General features: G+C 37.3%; 1 protein-coding gene across 2 annotated transcripts in view; it reads right to left on the bottom strand.

Annotated features, from left to right (window-relative positions):
• Positions 1-15,864, bottom strand: part of TBC1D5 (TBC1 domain family member 5) — a 446,523-nt gene that overhangs the window by 160,498 nt on the left and 270,161 nt on the right. For both annotated transcript variants that reach the window (XM_080917354.1, XM_080917355.1), the window contains exons 11-14: positions 15,645-15,737; positions 14,263-14,309; positions 14,092-14,161; positions 12,533-12,705 (exon numbers count right to left, since the gene is read on the bottom strand). In XM_080917354.1, coding sequence (XP_080773480.1) covers positions 12,533-12,705; positions 14,092-14,161; positions 14,263-14,309; positions 15,645-15,737 — 383 coding nt within the window. The remainder of the gene's footprint in view (positions 1-12,532; positions 12,706-14,091; positions 14,162-14,262; positions 14,310-15,644; positions 15,738-15,864) is intronic.

Genomic DNA, 15,864 nt, shown 5'->3' with positions numbered 1-15,864 from the left:
CCAGCTGCTTTTTAAGAATGAACAGTGACTCTCCGGAGGCTGTGGCCAATTAAAATAGCTCAAGTAGAAAATAAACTTCACTGAAGTATGCTACTGGATGAGTAAGAGTCTTCTAGGCGAGGGCAGCTACCTCAGGTTGGATTACCTCTTTAGGTAATTCACAAGCTTTTCTTGAAGTAATGCAATACTTACCAGAAAGTAATATCAAGTTTATTGTTTTACTTTTCCTCTAAAATAATTAAGATCAACTTTCATCATAGCTAGATTAATACATGAGATGTGACTGCTATGTTATGATTCTTTCTTTCAATAAAGACACTGAAATTTTCACAGAAATAATTTATTCAGAACACTTTGCACGTTTTGAGACTACCTGCTATACATTAGTATAGTAGTGTGCTGTGTTTTGGAGGGTGAGAGATGCTCTAATGAGTAACTAACACTTCTAATTAGAGTCAAATGTGGTCAGTGAACATTGTGAATAACAAGCTTATGTAATATTTGATTACACAAGTCTGAAACAGGTTCTAATGTAGCCTCTATGCCAGTAATGACAGTCCCAGGAAGGGATTTCCAGAGGTATTTTGAGCAATGACATTTGATTAAAATAAATGTTATTTTAAAATGTTAAAATGACCTGTTTTAAAAGGTCCATGACAAGTTTGGATTTTATTTGATACAATATTTACTTCAATATTTATTCACAACTAATTAAAGTTGTTTGATTTTTAAAACAAAACATTTAGTAATTAATATTACTTTTACACGTGTAAGTTGAAAATTAAGTAAATTTATTTATAATCTAGTCAAATTTATTTGTGTAAAAAAGCATATAGAATTTATGAGAGTTGTCCAGCTGTTTGTACCAGTCCTTAGCCCTCTAGGGAGGCATGGGCCATTATGAGTAACCATAATAGTCCTCTTAATACTCATGTTGTTTTACATACAATGCTTGATGTCAGTAGGCACTTTAAGTATTTATATACTGAATATTAATTGTATTGTCTAAACATTACATTTAAGAAAACCAGAGAATTGGAAGAAAGTTACCAATTATTATCCAAAGCAAATAAAAAGCATAAAACTGAAGAAACTAAGAAAAATCATGTCATTTTTCATCAATTAACTAGAACACACAGAAGCCAGGCATGTACGAGTCAAAAGTTGCCTGGTAGTGGTAGGTGACTGTGGGCACACCAGTTCTGTGTGCTTTCAGCTAGTCTCCCATTGCCTCAGGAAGCCCAGGACCTATGAAGACAGTCTTGCTATAGGCAATTCAATTAGTCTCTTTTCTTCGAAGGTTATGAACGTGTTTTAAAAAAGGAGGGAGTTTTATTAGGCTGTGTGTGTGTTGTAAGCTGTATGCTGTGTGACTACACAATTTAAATAAATATTAAATGCATGGATAGGCAACTTAAGGTTTCTTAGCATGTCATTTTACCTCCCCCTCTCCCAGTCTTCTTTCTCTTTCTGTCCCCATGTCTTAAGTGATGGAGTACACTGGGAAGAGGCAAGGAAGGAACACAATGTGACTGCATACACTAGACCTATACCAGATCAGGCCAGCCAAAATGCTAGTGCACATGACTGTGCCTTATGGAAGGGCTCATGAAGTTCTACCATAAGCTGAGGTGATGGATATTGGTAATTGATGGCTGCTAGAAGGAAGATGTTTGTTTCAGGGATGTAGTGTCAGAGGGGCTATACCCATCCACAGAGGCAGCAGTGACACTGAGTAGATCCACTAAGTCCAAATAAAACCAACACCAAACACTGAGTATGAGGGAAGCATGGTATAAGCAATTCAGAAGGAATTAGAAGCAGTACAGATGTAAATACAGCCAACCATCAGACTGAGCCCAGGGACCCCAATGGAGAAGCTAGGGGAAGGAATGAAGGAGCTGAAGGGGATCGCAACCCCATAGAAGAACAATATTAACTAACTGAACAACCCAGAGCTCCCAGGGACTAAACCACTAACCAAACACATGCAGGGACCCATGGGTCCAGCTGCATAAGTAGTAGAGGATGGCCTTAGCTGATATCAATGGGAGGTGAGGCCCTTGGTTTTGGGGATGCTTGATACTCCAGCATAGGGGCATGCTAGAGGAGTGAGGGGGAGGGGGCGAGTGGGTGGAGGCACACCCTCACAGAGGCAAATGGGAGGGAGGAGAGGGAGTTTGAGGAAGAGTAACGGTGAAGGTGGATATAATTTGAAATGTAAACAAATAAAATGATTAATAAGAACAACAAAAAAACAAAACAAAGCAAAAGTACAAAATAGAAAAATATTGCATGAATGTATAAATTCTCAAATATGGGGGGAGGAAAGCAAAAGAAAGAACGGTGTCAGAGTTTTTAAAGTAAAAATACCTCTCTGGAAATCTAGGTTTGTAGAGATACTTCAAAGCACTGATTTAGAGTTCCCATAAAAACTTTTATACATATTAAGCAGAGGAGCTAGGGATAAGGAAACAAGAAGAAAAATTTGTCTGATGAGAGACTTATCAAGGATATATAATGGACCCAGAGACCTAGGTAATGCAGGCTTGATTAAGTACATTTAATTCCTTTAAAAATGAACCATGACATTGCATACAGATTACCACATGTCAAAAAGAAAACACTTACTACAGCAATGAGCATCAGATACTCAATTTGCTTGTGGCTGACTGGAGAGTAAACAGAGACGCATGGTCAAGAAGCCAGAAATGGAAAAAGAAGAGACTGAATATGAAAAATTAATTCAATTTTAGATTTTTTTCCTTCAATTTCTTATAAAAACTAAAGCCTTATAAATCATGGCTTCACTCTGAGGGTAAAAGTTACTTAGATTTTCTTCTAAATACATTCTCCTAAGCTCACAGGCCCAAAACCAGTATCTGAGATATTACGTATTAAACTACAAGAGTCAAAATGACGTCCTATTATCTTGTATGTCTAAATTTCTAGAGTCTATGACTTGGTTCTATATGACAAATCCCAGGCCTATCCCTGGAATAGGTAAATGACCCATCTCCCAGCAGTCAGTCGCCTGCAGCTCCTCATGTAGAAGTGGGCCCACTAGCACTGGCATGTCAACCAGTTGGTGCTGCTGCATCTCAGGCTTGATTTAAACATCTATACTGTTGACATCTCATGGGAAAGACAGAATCTTGCAGCATATTGCTTTGTCCTCTGGATCTTCTAATCTCTTCACTCCCTCTTCCATGATGTTCTCTGAGTATTAGGTGAAGAAATAGTACTGAGTTGTTCAGGGGAGGGTAAGAAACTTGTAAAACAATCTAGGCTATTACTGTTGATCTTGGTTTCTTCCTGGAGATGCAGGTAAGTGCTTATTACTAAGACTGTATACAGTTTGGAAATAGGACTCAGAAGACTCAAGATACATGTGACCCAAAACCTTCCTGCAGCTTTCATTTGCAAGCTTCCAAAGGAGAGAAGCAATCAATGGTCCCAAATAGCTGTAACGCATATGCACCACAGATGGGGCCAGCATGGCAAGATAGCCCTAAAAACATAATACACACACAAAGATCTTGGTGGTAACTAGCAGCTGTTTAATAGACTTAGTGATGCTAAAATAGGGGGAAATCATGCATGGAACTGGAAACCTAGCCAACTGAACTAGTTTTCATGAGTTCCTGAATATGAGAGGAAAACCATCTAATCTCATTTTCCTAAACCAGTGTAATTCTAGCTACAATCTAATTATGTATCCTTATAACTATAGGTAAGCGTAGCTTCATGCTTCATCAAAGCTTCTCTCTGAAACAGATACTACTTCAGAAAGTCACAATCTGTGAAAATGCAGTGATCAATCAAACACCAAACCTCACTTGATACATCTTCAATGTACTTGTAACTAAGGTTCCAAGAACAATGGGAGGAGAGGCTGTTGGTTCTGCCAAGGCTCAATGCTCCAGTGTAGGGGAATGTCAGGGCAGGAAGTGGGTGACAAGGTGGGAAAGCATCCTCATAGCAGCATGGGGGGTGAGGGATAGAGGGTTTATGGAGGAGAAACCAGGAAAGTGGATAACATTTGAAATATAAATAAAATATATCCAATTAAAAAAATGAGCAGGGAGAGGAGAAGAAAGACTGGAAGTCTGCTCTGATTCCATGGCTCTGAAATTGATAGGGAAGCTACACTCATGAAGCTTCAGCTCTGAGGGCTGAAACAAGACCTGAACAATGGCAACAGCAACAGACAGCAAAGATGGAAGGGAGAAATCTCATGGGGCCCACCCAAGACAAAGAACTACTGACAAGTGGTGACCGCAAGGAGAGTAAGCCCAGGCTTTCTCAAAAGGAAGCCGTGGCTAAAGACAGTCACATATCAAAACTTCAGTAATAATTGTTTGCAGAACAGTATGAGAATTGAAAATGTACAAGCTATGTTATAAACAATGTTTTAAAGAATAAAATGCACAATAAAATGATATATATGCCAAAACAAAGTTTCCACAGCTGACACAAGACTGAAGTACATGAGAGATTTACACTTGTTAGCAGAGTATGAAAAGGCAGGGGATGGAGAGATGGCTCAGTGGTTAAGAGCACTGACTGCTCTTCCAGAGGTCCTGAGTTCAATTCCCAGCAACCACACGGTGGCTCACAACCATCTGTGATGGGATCCGATGCCCTCTTCTGGTGTGTCTGAAGACAGCGACAGTGTACTCATACATAAAATAAATAAATATTAAATAAAAGAAAGAAAAAGCAGAAAGCTTAAATTCAAAAGGACAACACCAAGTTTCAGATCCAATAAAATAAATGTGTATTTTTACTGAAGTGATATAAATGGTACTTTTTATAACAGGTTTTGCGTGGGATGGAAAATATAATGAACCATTCTACCTGCCCTTAGAACTACTAACATTTGACACTCACACTGGCAGCAAGTTCCTCTTCCCTAAAGGCTAGTTCTTGACTTGGGAGGAAGCCCAGTGCTATGGACTATTACTATTTTCTCTTTTATTGCATGTTTTAAAAATTTTTATTAAAATGTTATTTCCTTTCCTGGTTTCCCCTCCAGAAACCATTATCCATTCCACCCCCCCCTGCTTTTATAAAGGTGCTCCCACACCCAACCACCCACCCCCTCCTGCCTCCCTGCCCTGGCATTTTCCTACACAGGGGCATCCAGCCTTCACAGAACCAAGGGACATCCTCTGCACCATAGGAGACTTGGGTCCCTCCACGTATACTCTTTGGTTGGTGGTTTAGGCCCTGGAAGCTCTGGGATGTCTGTTGGTTTATATTGTTGTTCTTCCTATGGGTTGCAAACCCCTTCAGCTCCCCCAGTCCTTTCTCTAACTACTCAACTAGGGACCCTGTGCTCAGTCCAATGGTTGGCTGCATGCATCTGCCTTGATCTTTGTCCGGCTGTGGCAGAGCCTCTCAGGAGACAGTTATATCAGACTCCTGTCAGCAAGCACTTCTTGGCATTTGCAATAGTGTCTGACTTTGGTGACTGTATATGAGATGGATCCCCAGGTTGGGCACTCTCTGGATGGCCTTTCCTTCAGTCTTTTGCTCCAAACTTTGTCTCCATATTTCCTCCTGTGAATATTTTTGTTCTCCCTTCTAAGAGAGACTGAAGCACCCTCACTTTGTTCATCCTTCTTCTTGAGCTTTATTTGTATTGTGAATCATATCTTCGGTATTCTGAATTTTTGGGTTAATATTCACTTATCAGTGAGTGAATACCATGCGTGTTCTTTTCTGATTGGGTTACTTCACTCAGGATGATATTTTCTAGTTATACCTATTTGCCTAAAAATTTCATGACTTAATTGTGCAAATGTACCACATTTTCTATATCTATTCCTCTGTTTAAGGACATCTGGGTTCTTTTCTGTTCTGGCTATTATAAATAAGGCTGCTATGAACATGGTGGTACATGTCTCCTTGTTATATGTTGGAGAGTCTTTTGGGTATATTCCCAGGATAAAGACAGGAAGTAGCCTGTCCCCAGTTGTTCTGAGGTTCCTGAGTCCTGTGGTCTCCTAGAAGGTCTCTGTTTGGCCAGTTATAGGAGCAAAAGCGTTTGTCTTCCATGTGGACTTATGAGTGGCAGCACTCCTGGGGTACCAGCTCTCTCTGGGCAGGATTATGGGTCTGGAGACCTGTGATACATGGTTAACTCTGGGGCACACAGATCGAGACCATTGTTAACTTTTATAGTTGATGTTCCCATGTCAATCCATTTTCTAATTTTGTAACTATATTTTACCTTACCAAGTACATATTTTGTCTCAAAATAAAAAAAAAATCTGTAAGAGCTGTGATGCTAAACTATGCAATAAAAAAGAAAAACCAAGAGTTCTGATGAATGCTTAGAAAAATATTTATTAACTAAAAATTGATTACTATATTTTTGTCCACTTAATTACTATGAAAACTTAAGGACCAGGACCAGCGGAGACTCAGAGATAAAGGCCTGGTGAGAAGGGGTTCCGACTAGCCAGGGGGCAGAGAGATCTCTGCCGAGCATGCACGGAAAGCGTGCCCCTGCCCTGCTGGATACAGGGACCAGGAACCCAGCATTGGGCCCTCTGTTCCCAGCCGGTGGCTTCTGGGTGCAGAACAGGGCTCAGACCATCTGCCACCAGGAACAGCGGAGATCCAGGGACACAGGCCAGGCACAAGGAAAAGGCGAGAACCAATCACTGACAAAAAGATGGCAAGAGGAAAGCGAAAGAGCATACCCCAAGAAAACCAAGACAACCTGGCAACACCAGTACCCAGCTCTCCCATCACAGCCAACAGCGGAATGCCAAACACTCCAGAAAAGGAAGACACAGACACGAAATCCAACCTCAAGATGATGATAGAGATCCTTAAACAAGAACAGGAGGAAAAGCATAAAGAATTAGAAGCTTTTAAAGAAGAAACAAGGAAAACACTCAAAGAACTCAAAGAACTAGAAGAAAACAAAGAGGTGAAGGAATGGAAGAAGGAATTTAAAACAGAAATGGACACAATAAAGAAAACACTAAAAGAGACAACCCTAGAAGTTGAAATCCTAAAAAAGAAACCAGGAATCAAAGATGCAAGCATTTCCAACAGACTACAAGAGATGGAAGAGAGAATCTCAGGGGCTGAAGACAACATTAAAAACATAGACAAAACAGTCAGAGAAGATGCAAAAACCAAAAAGCTCCTATCCCAAAAATGTCCAGGAGATCCAGGACACAATGAGAAGACCAAACCTAAGGATAATAGGAAGAAAAGAGAGAGAAGAATATCAACTAAGAGGCACAGTAAATATCTTCAACAAAATTGTACAAGAAAACTTCCCTATCCTTAAGAATGAGATGACCATGAGCATAAAAGAAGCCTACAGCACTCTAAATAGGTTGGACCAGAAAAGAAATTCCTCCCGACACATAATAGTCAAAACACCAAGTGCCCAAAGCAAAGAAAGAATACTAAAAGCAGTAAGGGAAAAAGGTCAGGTAACATATAAAGGCAGACCAATCAGAATCACACCCTATTTCTCAACAGAGACTATGAAAGCTAGAAGAGCCTGGACAGACATCATGCAGACACTAAGAGAGCACAAGTGCCAGCCCAAGCTGCTATACCCAGTAAAACTATCAATCACCATAGATGGAGAGATGAAGATATTCCAAGACAAAACTAAATTTACACAACATCTGACCACAGACCAGCACTACAACCAATTATAGGTGGAAAACCCAATACAATGAGGGGAATTACATCCTAGTAAAAACAAGAAAACTCCTAAGCAAGAAAACCAAAAGGAGAAAGAGAGACAGGCACAATTCAACCTACAAAAGCAGTAACAGCAGGAAACAGCAACCACTATTCCTTGATATCTATTAACATAAATGGACTCAAAAGACATAGGCTATCACACTGGATACATACACAAAACACAGCATTTTGCTGCATACAGGAAATTTATCTCAGAGACAAATACAGGCACTATCTCAGAGTAAAAGGTTGGGGAAAAAAAAACTTCCAAGCAAACGGACCCAAGAAGCAAGCTGGAGTGGCTATTCTAATATCGAATAAAGTAAATTTTCAACCAAAAGTTATCAAAAAAGATAAGGAAGGACACTTTACTCATTACAGGGGAAATCTGTCAGGAGGAACTCTCAATCCTTAACATATATGCTCCAAATACAAAAGCACCCATATTCATAAAAGAAACCCTACTAAAGCTCAAAAAATACATTTCACCCCACACAATAATAATGGGAGACTTTAATACCCCACTCTCACCAATGGACAGGTCATGGAAACAGAAACTGAACAAAAACACTGTAAAACTAGCAGAGACTATGAACCAACTGGAATTAATAGATATGTACAGAACATATCATCCTAAAACAAAAGAATATACCTTATTCTCAGCACCACACAGCACCTTCTCGAAAATTGACCACATAATTGGACACAGAAAAAGACTCAATGGATATAAGAAGATTGAAATACTCCCATGCATCCTTTCAGATCACCATGGTCTAAGGCTGGTCTTTAATAACAACAAAGACAACAAAAATCCCATATACAAATGGAAACTAAACAATGCTCTATTAAATGATAGCAGGGTCAAAGAAGAAATAAGAAAGAAATTAAGGATTTTTTAGAGTTCAATGAAAATAAAAACATGACATACCCAAACCTATGGGATGCAATGAAATAGTACTGAGAGGAAAACTCATAGCTCTGAGTGCTTCCAAAAGGAAACTGGAGAGAGCATACACTAGCAACTTGACAGCACAATTGAAAGCTCTAGAACAAAAGGAAGCAGATATACCCAAGAGGAGTAGATGGCAAGAAATAATAAAACTTAGGGCAGATATAGATCACATGGATCAATGGAATAGAATAGAAGATCCAGAAATGAGCCCCCACATATATGGTCACCGGATTTTTGAGAAAGGAGCTGTAAACATTCAATGGAAAAAGGACAACCTATATAACAAATGGTGCTGGTCCAACTGGCACTCAGCATGCAAAAGAATGAAAATAGACCCGTTCTTATCTCCTTGTACAAAGCTCAAGTGCAAGTGGATCAAAGATCTCCATATTAAACGAGGTACACTGAAACTATTAGATGAGAAAGTAGGGAAAACCTTAGAACACATAGGCACAGGAGAAAATTTCCTGAACAAAACACTAATGGCTCATGCTCTAAGGTCAAAGATTGACAAATGGAACTTAACGAGACTGCAAAGTTTCTGTAAGGCTAAGGACACTGTCAAGAAAACAAAACGGCAGCCAACAGAGTGGGAAAAGATCTTTACCAACACCACATCAGATAGAGGCCTAATATCCAAGTTATACAAAGAACTCAAGAAGTTAGACACCAGAGAATCAAACAACCCTATTAAAGAATGAGGTACAGAGCTAAACAAAACTTTCTCAATTGAGGAATAATGAATGGCAGAGAAACATCTAAGGAAGTACTGGACATCATAGCCATCAGGGAAATGCAAATCAAAACAACCCTGAGATTCCACCTCACACCAGTCAGATTGGCCAAGATCCAAAACTCAGATGACAGCAGATGCTGGCGAGGTTGTGGAGAAAGAGGAACACTTCTCCACTGTTGGTGGGGTTGTAAATTGGTACAACCACTCTGGAAATCAGTCTGGCAATTCCTCAGAAAATTGGACATAGTACTACCTGAAGATCCAGCTATTCCACTTCTGGGCATATACCCCAGAGACACTCCAATATACAACAAAGACGCATGCACCACAATGTTCATAGCAGCTCTATTTATAATAGCCAGAAGCTGGAAAGAACCCAGATGTCCTTCAGGAGATGAATGGATACAAAAATTGTGGTCCATTTACACAATGGAGTACTACTCAGCTTAATGAAATTCTTAAGAAAATGGCTGCATCTAGAGAATATCATCCTGAGTGAGATAACCGAGTCACAAAAGAACAGATATAATATGCAGTCACTGATAATAACCCCACAAAGCTCTGAACACCCCCAAAACAACTCACAGACTGCGTGAAGTTCAAGGAAAAAAAACCATTATGCTCAATCCTTACACACCAAGAAAACTTTGACTAATTCTGGGTTACATCCTGTTTTACATGTACTTTTTGCTCATTGCAACTAGTAAGACCTTAATGGACACTGTCAAACCTTTGGGAAAAAAAAAACGCCAAGCACTGACAAAAATGTATTCGTATACATTTATGCAAAAATGCTTAAAATTTGTTCTTTTATTTATGTTTTTAAAGATAAAGTTGTTCAAAAAAAAAAAAAAAAGAAAAAAAGAAAGAGAGAGACAAAGCCTATAGACCTAATACATTCTATTTGTCTAAAGTTAACATTGCTGTTAATATTTTCATTATTTTATTTGTTTTCACTCTGACTTTATTACATTATACTTGTTTATCTATAGATCTGAAGTAGTTTTAATAAGAATATTTGGTGGTACGTTCTTTGACATAAGACTTATTTATCTTGACTGTATTCTTTGTTTTAAATTATAACAAGTATTTATATTTTGTGTCGATATGTATTTATATTCTATTCAATAAAAAAAGTTGCAGAAAGCTCAAAAGAAAAGAAAACTTAAGAAAATATTTTCAAATATTAATTAAATGTAAAATGAAGTTTTTCAGCTACAATCAGTTAGCATGAGCAAATTTTTATATCAAAATATTGTATATATAATATACAATAAGACAAAGTAGTTCAATTTATTCCCACTAGGCATAAATCTGTAATATTTAAGGACATGAAATTATTATGCCAAGTTGCTACATGTATATTAAAAGCCCACTCTCTATGTTAATCCTGTATCTTAAAGAAAGCACTGCTATAAAGATGCCTTCTATGTTTTCATGAACTTACAAATGTTTATATTTATTGATTAAAAAAGGGTAAATTAGGATTAGGATTATTTAAGTCTTTATTTCACAGATAACAAAATTATTCGTAAAAGCTGTTGCAGAATATTCGATCACACTGTGAACTCTAAGACTCTGTTATTTACTGAAAAGATCTGTTTCTAGTTGTGGTGTAGCTCAGCCTTAGCACACAACTTTAATCCCTCTGGCTGGAATACAGACATGTCCTTAGTACACACTATTAATCCCCAACAATGAAGGTAAAGTTAGTTTGTAGAAGGAAGCACCCTTGCTTGAAAGTGATGTCTGAGTGGCACACAAAGTGAGAAATCTGAAAAAGTTTTGACAGAGCAAGATACACCCAACTCTCACAAGAAGAGAGACAAGGAAAGCTACTTAAGAGAAGTGGAAAGAAAAAAAAATGGCCAGTTTTATCAGACAGTTATAGAGAGACACATTGCAGAGAGATAACAAACTAGACACAAGTCAATACAGAATGAGCCAGAGAGTGAGAGTGAGCCAGAAGATGAGAACAAATTGCCAAGCTTAGTATGAGGCCAAGCAGAGCAATTCAGGAGAGGATGACAGAGACACAGAAGCCAGACTGAATCAGTCAGCCTGAAGAGTTTGAGCCAGCTAATCAGAGTTCAGAAAGAGCTAGAAAGGGGTGAGATAATTTATGCTGTATATCTCAGAAGCTGAAAACATTCTAGGCCCAGAGAATTTGTATCGAGGCTGGAATCTTCCAACACTAGGCCTAGGTTAGCAGACTAAGGTGGTAAGCCCCACAGATGTGGCTCATAAAAGGTAAGCCAAACAAAAGAGTAAAATTCTTGTATCATACTATATAAAATAGGCAAACGAGAAAACAGACATTTTACTTTTTAAAGATAATACATAAATAAAGATAACTCAGAGGACACAACAGGACGGATGGACATATGGACTACCAGTGCTTAGGACAGCCAGCTCACACAATTCCAACCCAGATACAGGAACAGGTGTCCAAAACAAAATGGATTCCATGTGGTTTTTGTTTTTATTGGTATATGTGTGTGTGTTTAAAAGAGATAAGGAATAAGAAATGGAATGAAAATAAATATGAAATGGAGTAGGAGTTGGGGAAGAACAATATGATGACAAAATAGATTGTGTGATTTATTTAGAAAAGTAAAAACTTTAAAAAGTAAAAAAAGTAGATTTGGTAAAAAGTTTGGTAAAATGGATATTGTGGGTATAAATTAATGTACTCAACATCATGCTACCTGACTACATAGTAAAGTCAACAGTTCAATTAAACGGCCAAAAATTATGAAGCTGTTTAATATTAACTCCTTTTCATTGTACTAATGACCCTATTCTTTTTCAAGGAATAACTGAAATTAGGAAAACTATATAACCAATCTCACAGGGCTTATACCAGTGATTTGTAACACAACTTTGAAAATTATAAATTTACTCTAAAAGGATTGCTTCCTAACGAGAACAAAGGAGTGACGGTGACTTCAGAGGACTGGAAGAGTAGAAAATGAGACGATATGTTAAAGTAACGCAGTAAACTTGGCAAATAAATAATATGGAGCTAGAACAAATTTTTACCTTTAGGGAACTGAGCTACTCAGAAAGTACCAGAAAATCAAGATTAGGGATAGCTAAGATAGAAACTTAAAACTTACAACCCATATATCTGTGGTGCAATCTCTAGTCGGTTCAAGTGCATGTAGAGTTCAATGTCATGCTTCTTCAGTAGATGGTCCTGGATCTGGTTGACCTTTGTAACAATGGCAACTGTTGGCCCTAAATCCTGTGGTCGAGCAAAGGGAATGGGGGTCATCAGAGTTTCTTTGCCCTGAAAGTAAGAAAATTAGCACATGTATTAGTTCAATTTGAAATTAAGAAATATGGAAATTGGCTTTTAATTTATTCATCTAAAGGATTTAAAGAATCCAAACTACTTCATCCTAACAAAGGCATAACATGTAGACTCATGAAGCATGAATGAACAGGTGGTGGGTGTACTCATAAAGTCATAGCCAGGATATACCTTCTAAGTATCTGTCACTTGAACAGTTTCTCTTGTGACGTTAACATTGCCAAGAGAATTTGGCTAGTGGCAGTGAAGCCCTTCAAGATGTCCCTGGTCAACTGATCTGATTAGCTACAACCTATAAATTCAATACTTTGATGAAACTGTATTTCTTGTATCAAAAAAACCTAAAACACTAAATAAAAATTGTTTAAGTTCTCAAAACTACAGAAAAGGGGAAGAACAATGGGGTCATTTTAGAAAAATGTTTTCTGTATGATCTTTTATCAAGTCATGATTTGAAAGATTTAAAAATGATTTTAACTGCAAAGCATAACTACTTAAGTTACAATCTCCATTTGGATCTCATTTGGTTTCCTTCTCCTACAACATCAAATTTTCATGCTCCGGACACTGACCTCCCTCAACCTGATGTTCGCATTTGAACCATCCCTCGCCAATGATGCTTAGTTAGATCAGTGATTTTAAATCTAGTGTTCAAGCACAGGCTGTTTATACTTCCCCAAAGTTTCTTTTTCATAGATAAAATTCATAGTTTTATCCTCTACTCAATTGCTATCCCTGGGTGATTTCAATCACATACAAAGTATCAACAAAAATAAGTAAAATAAAGTAAGAATAAAGAACATGGATATTAAATATGTGAATTCAAAAATAATACACTACCAAAAAAAGGGCAATGTACCTGACAAAGATTTTTATCAATGTAGTTCAATAGTAATGCATAAAAGAAAACTCACAAAGAGAGCAATATAAATTTTATAATAGCCAGGTATGGTGCATATTCATATAACAGCCAGGTTATATGGATAATCCCAAGACAGGAGGCAGAAACAGGAAGAGTTCTTTCAGTTCCAGACTGCCCAGACCTACATATTAAATCCTGTCTTGAAAAATCCAAAAGACTAAAAATTTCATAATAATTTTATACTTCATGAAAAATATGTACACATAGAGAAAACTTTCTATTTAGTTCTATGCAATCTTTATGTTATGCTAACTGTCTGCCAATATTATTATAATGTATTATAGATACCTCAATGTACTATTATGTCCTAAGTATTTTCATATTTTATCATAAAAATGATCATATGTTATAATGAGATAACTAATTATTCTAGTGTATGGTGTTATTTACTGAATTTGTTAACTCAAGTATACTAAAACAATTTGTACTATAATAGTTACCTTTGGACCATCATGCTCAAATGTAGAAAACCAAGGCTCAGCAGTTTCCATAAGTTGTGAGAACATTGCACTAAAAATTAGAAAAATAAAATGATGCTGTATTTAATCTTTACTATAGTACTGGTGGTATATGTAGATAGACAAAGAACAAGCAACAGTCTCAGCACTTACTAGGCGTCATGCTCCAGATACTCAGGGTTCAACAGAGTTTTCATCTCCTCACTTAAAAAAAAAGAGAATATGACTATTGAAATCCTGGAAATAAGCAGCATTTAATTAAGTATGGCAGGTGCAGCTTCTGCTGCAGTCTACACTCCTAAGCTAATCCACACACACTGTGGTGAAGTCAGCATTCTCAAAGGGCAGCTCCAGTAACAAAGAAAATTCTGTTGTTTTATAAAGAGCATAAAGAAATTATTTACTTGCTTATATCATAATGAAATAATCATCTGATAACTTCAGATAACATATGTAAAAACTGAAAATATAGTCCTTGGCTAAGTTTGATCTAGAATAATTTATTATTCTACAATAAATCACTTTTTATTCAAAACAAAAAAAACTGTAGTTACTGATTGAAAAATTCAATACCAAAATGTGTTTTAGTAAACTTTTATCAAATTTCATACTTATATGAGTCACTGATAGCACCTTTAGCAAATCTACTAAGTTTCTTTTTACTTTGTAATCAGATAAAACAACAAACTCTGCTCATGCTGAAGCTACTTTCAATCACTTGTAAGTTCTTATAAATGTATTCTGTATGCAACAATAGCAGAAACAGAAGTGCCTGCAAACATCCAAGACTAGCTTCATCTTAGACTGTACAGTCACTCAAGGCAGTTAAAGGTAAGTTATTTGTGTCAAGACTTGATGAAACCAACACATATAGAGAACCAGAGATCATGCAACTATTACTGCATATTCTAGTAGACAAAAGTTAAAATAGGGCCTGCATCAAGTAAAACAGGTACCTTACATCTGATTGGGAAAGATCCCTCAAATATGTGTTATCAACAGGTTTTTCCCCCCTGAATACAACCCACCTAGATTGGAATACCATTTATAAAATGCTTCTTGGTTGCTTCACTGGTGTTTTAATTTAGATAGCTAAATTTTAACTGTTATTAGAGATAAGACCAACTACAAAAACGAATAACTGATTGCCTCTCAAAAATATGAAAAGCCATTCTATCTACAGACAATGGCTCTGGCAGCACCACTCCTTTTATGTCCTAGGCCAAGTCAAAGCTGGTCAGGAGAAAGAGTCTCCAAAAACTCTCATTCAACTAATGAGAAAAGTAGCATGGCATATTTATGTAATATCCATTGTCAGCATTTTAAAAATCATAGCAAAAATTTCCTCTTGGGTCCATGACTATTCTGTCTTCATTTGACAAAGACTTCATGTTTCTAAGGCACTTCTGATTCACACTTACTCTATATCCAAACTAATATTAGAATTTAAAGTGGATTGGTGAGATGAAATAAAAACAGTAGTTCCCAAAAGATCACAGTAAGGGCTGAAAACGCCCACAAACTCATGTAATGACTTGCCTAGGCTGTGCAGACTCGCTGGCATGTAGAAAAGCTTGGTGGTCACAGTGAAGGGTAAAGATGATAGGTGCCAGTAGCTCATGCATACCCTGAAACAGCAGACCAGAAGATATGAACGGGAAAGGCTCTAAGAGTTTATAACAACAGTGTCAACTGAGTCAAAAAGCCATTGTTCTTTTGCTCCAGGATTTTAGACTGAACTCAATGTTTCATGCA

The sequence above is a fragment of the Micromys minutus genome (genome assembly GCF_963924665.1).
Source record: "Micromys minutus genome assembly, chromosome: 5".
Lineage (NCBI taxonomy): Eukaryota > Metazoa > Chordata > Mammalia > Rodentia > Muridae > Micromys > Micromys minutus.
This window is presented reverse-complemented; position numbering and strand designations above follow the sequence as displayed.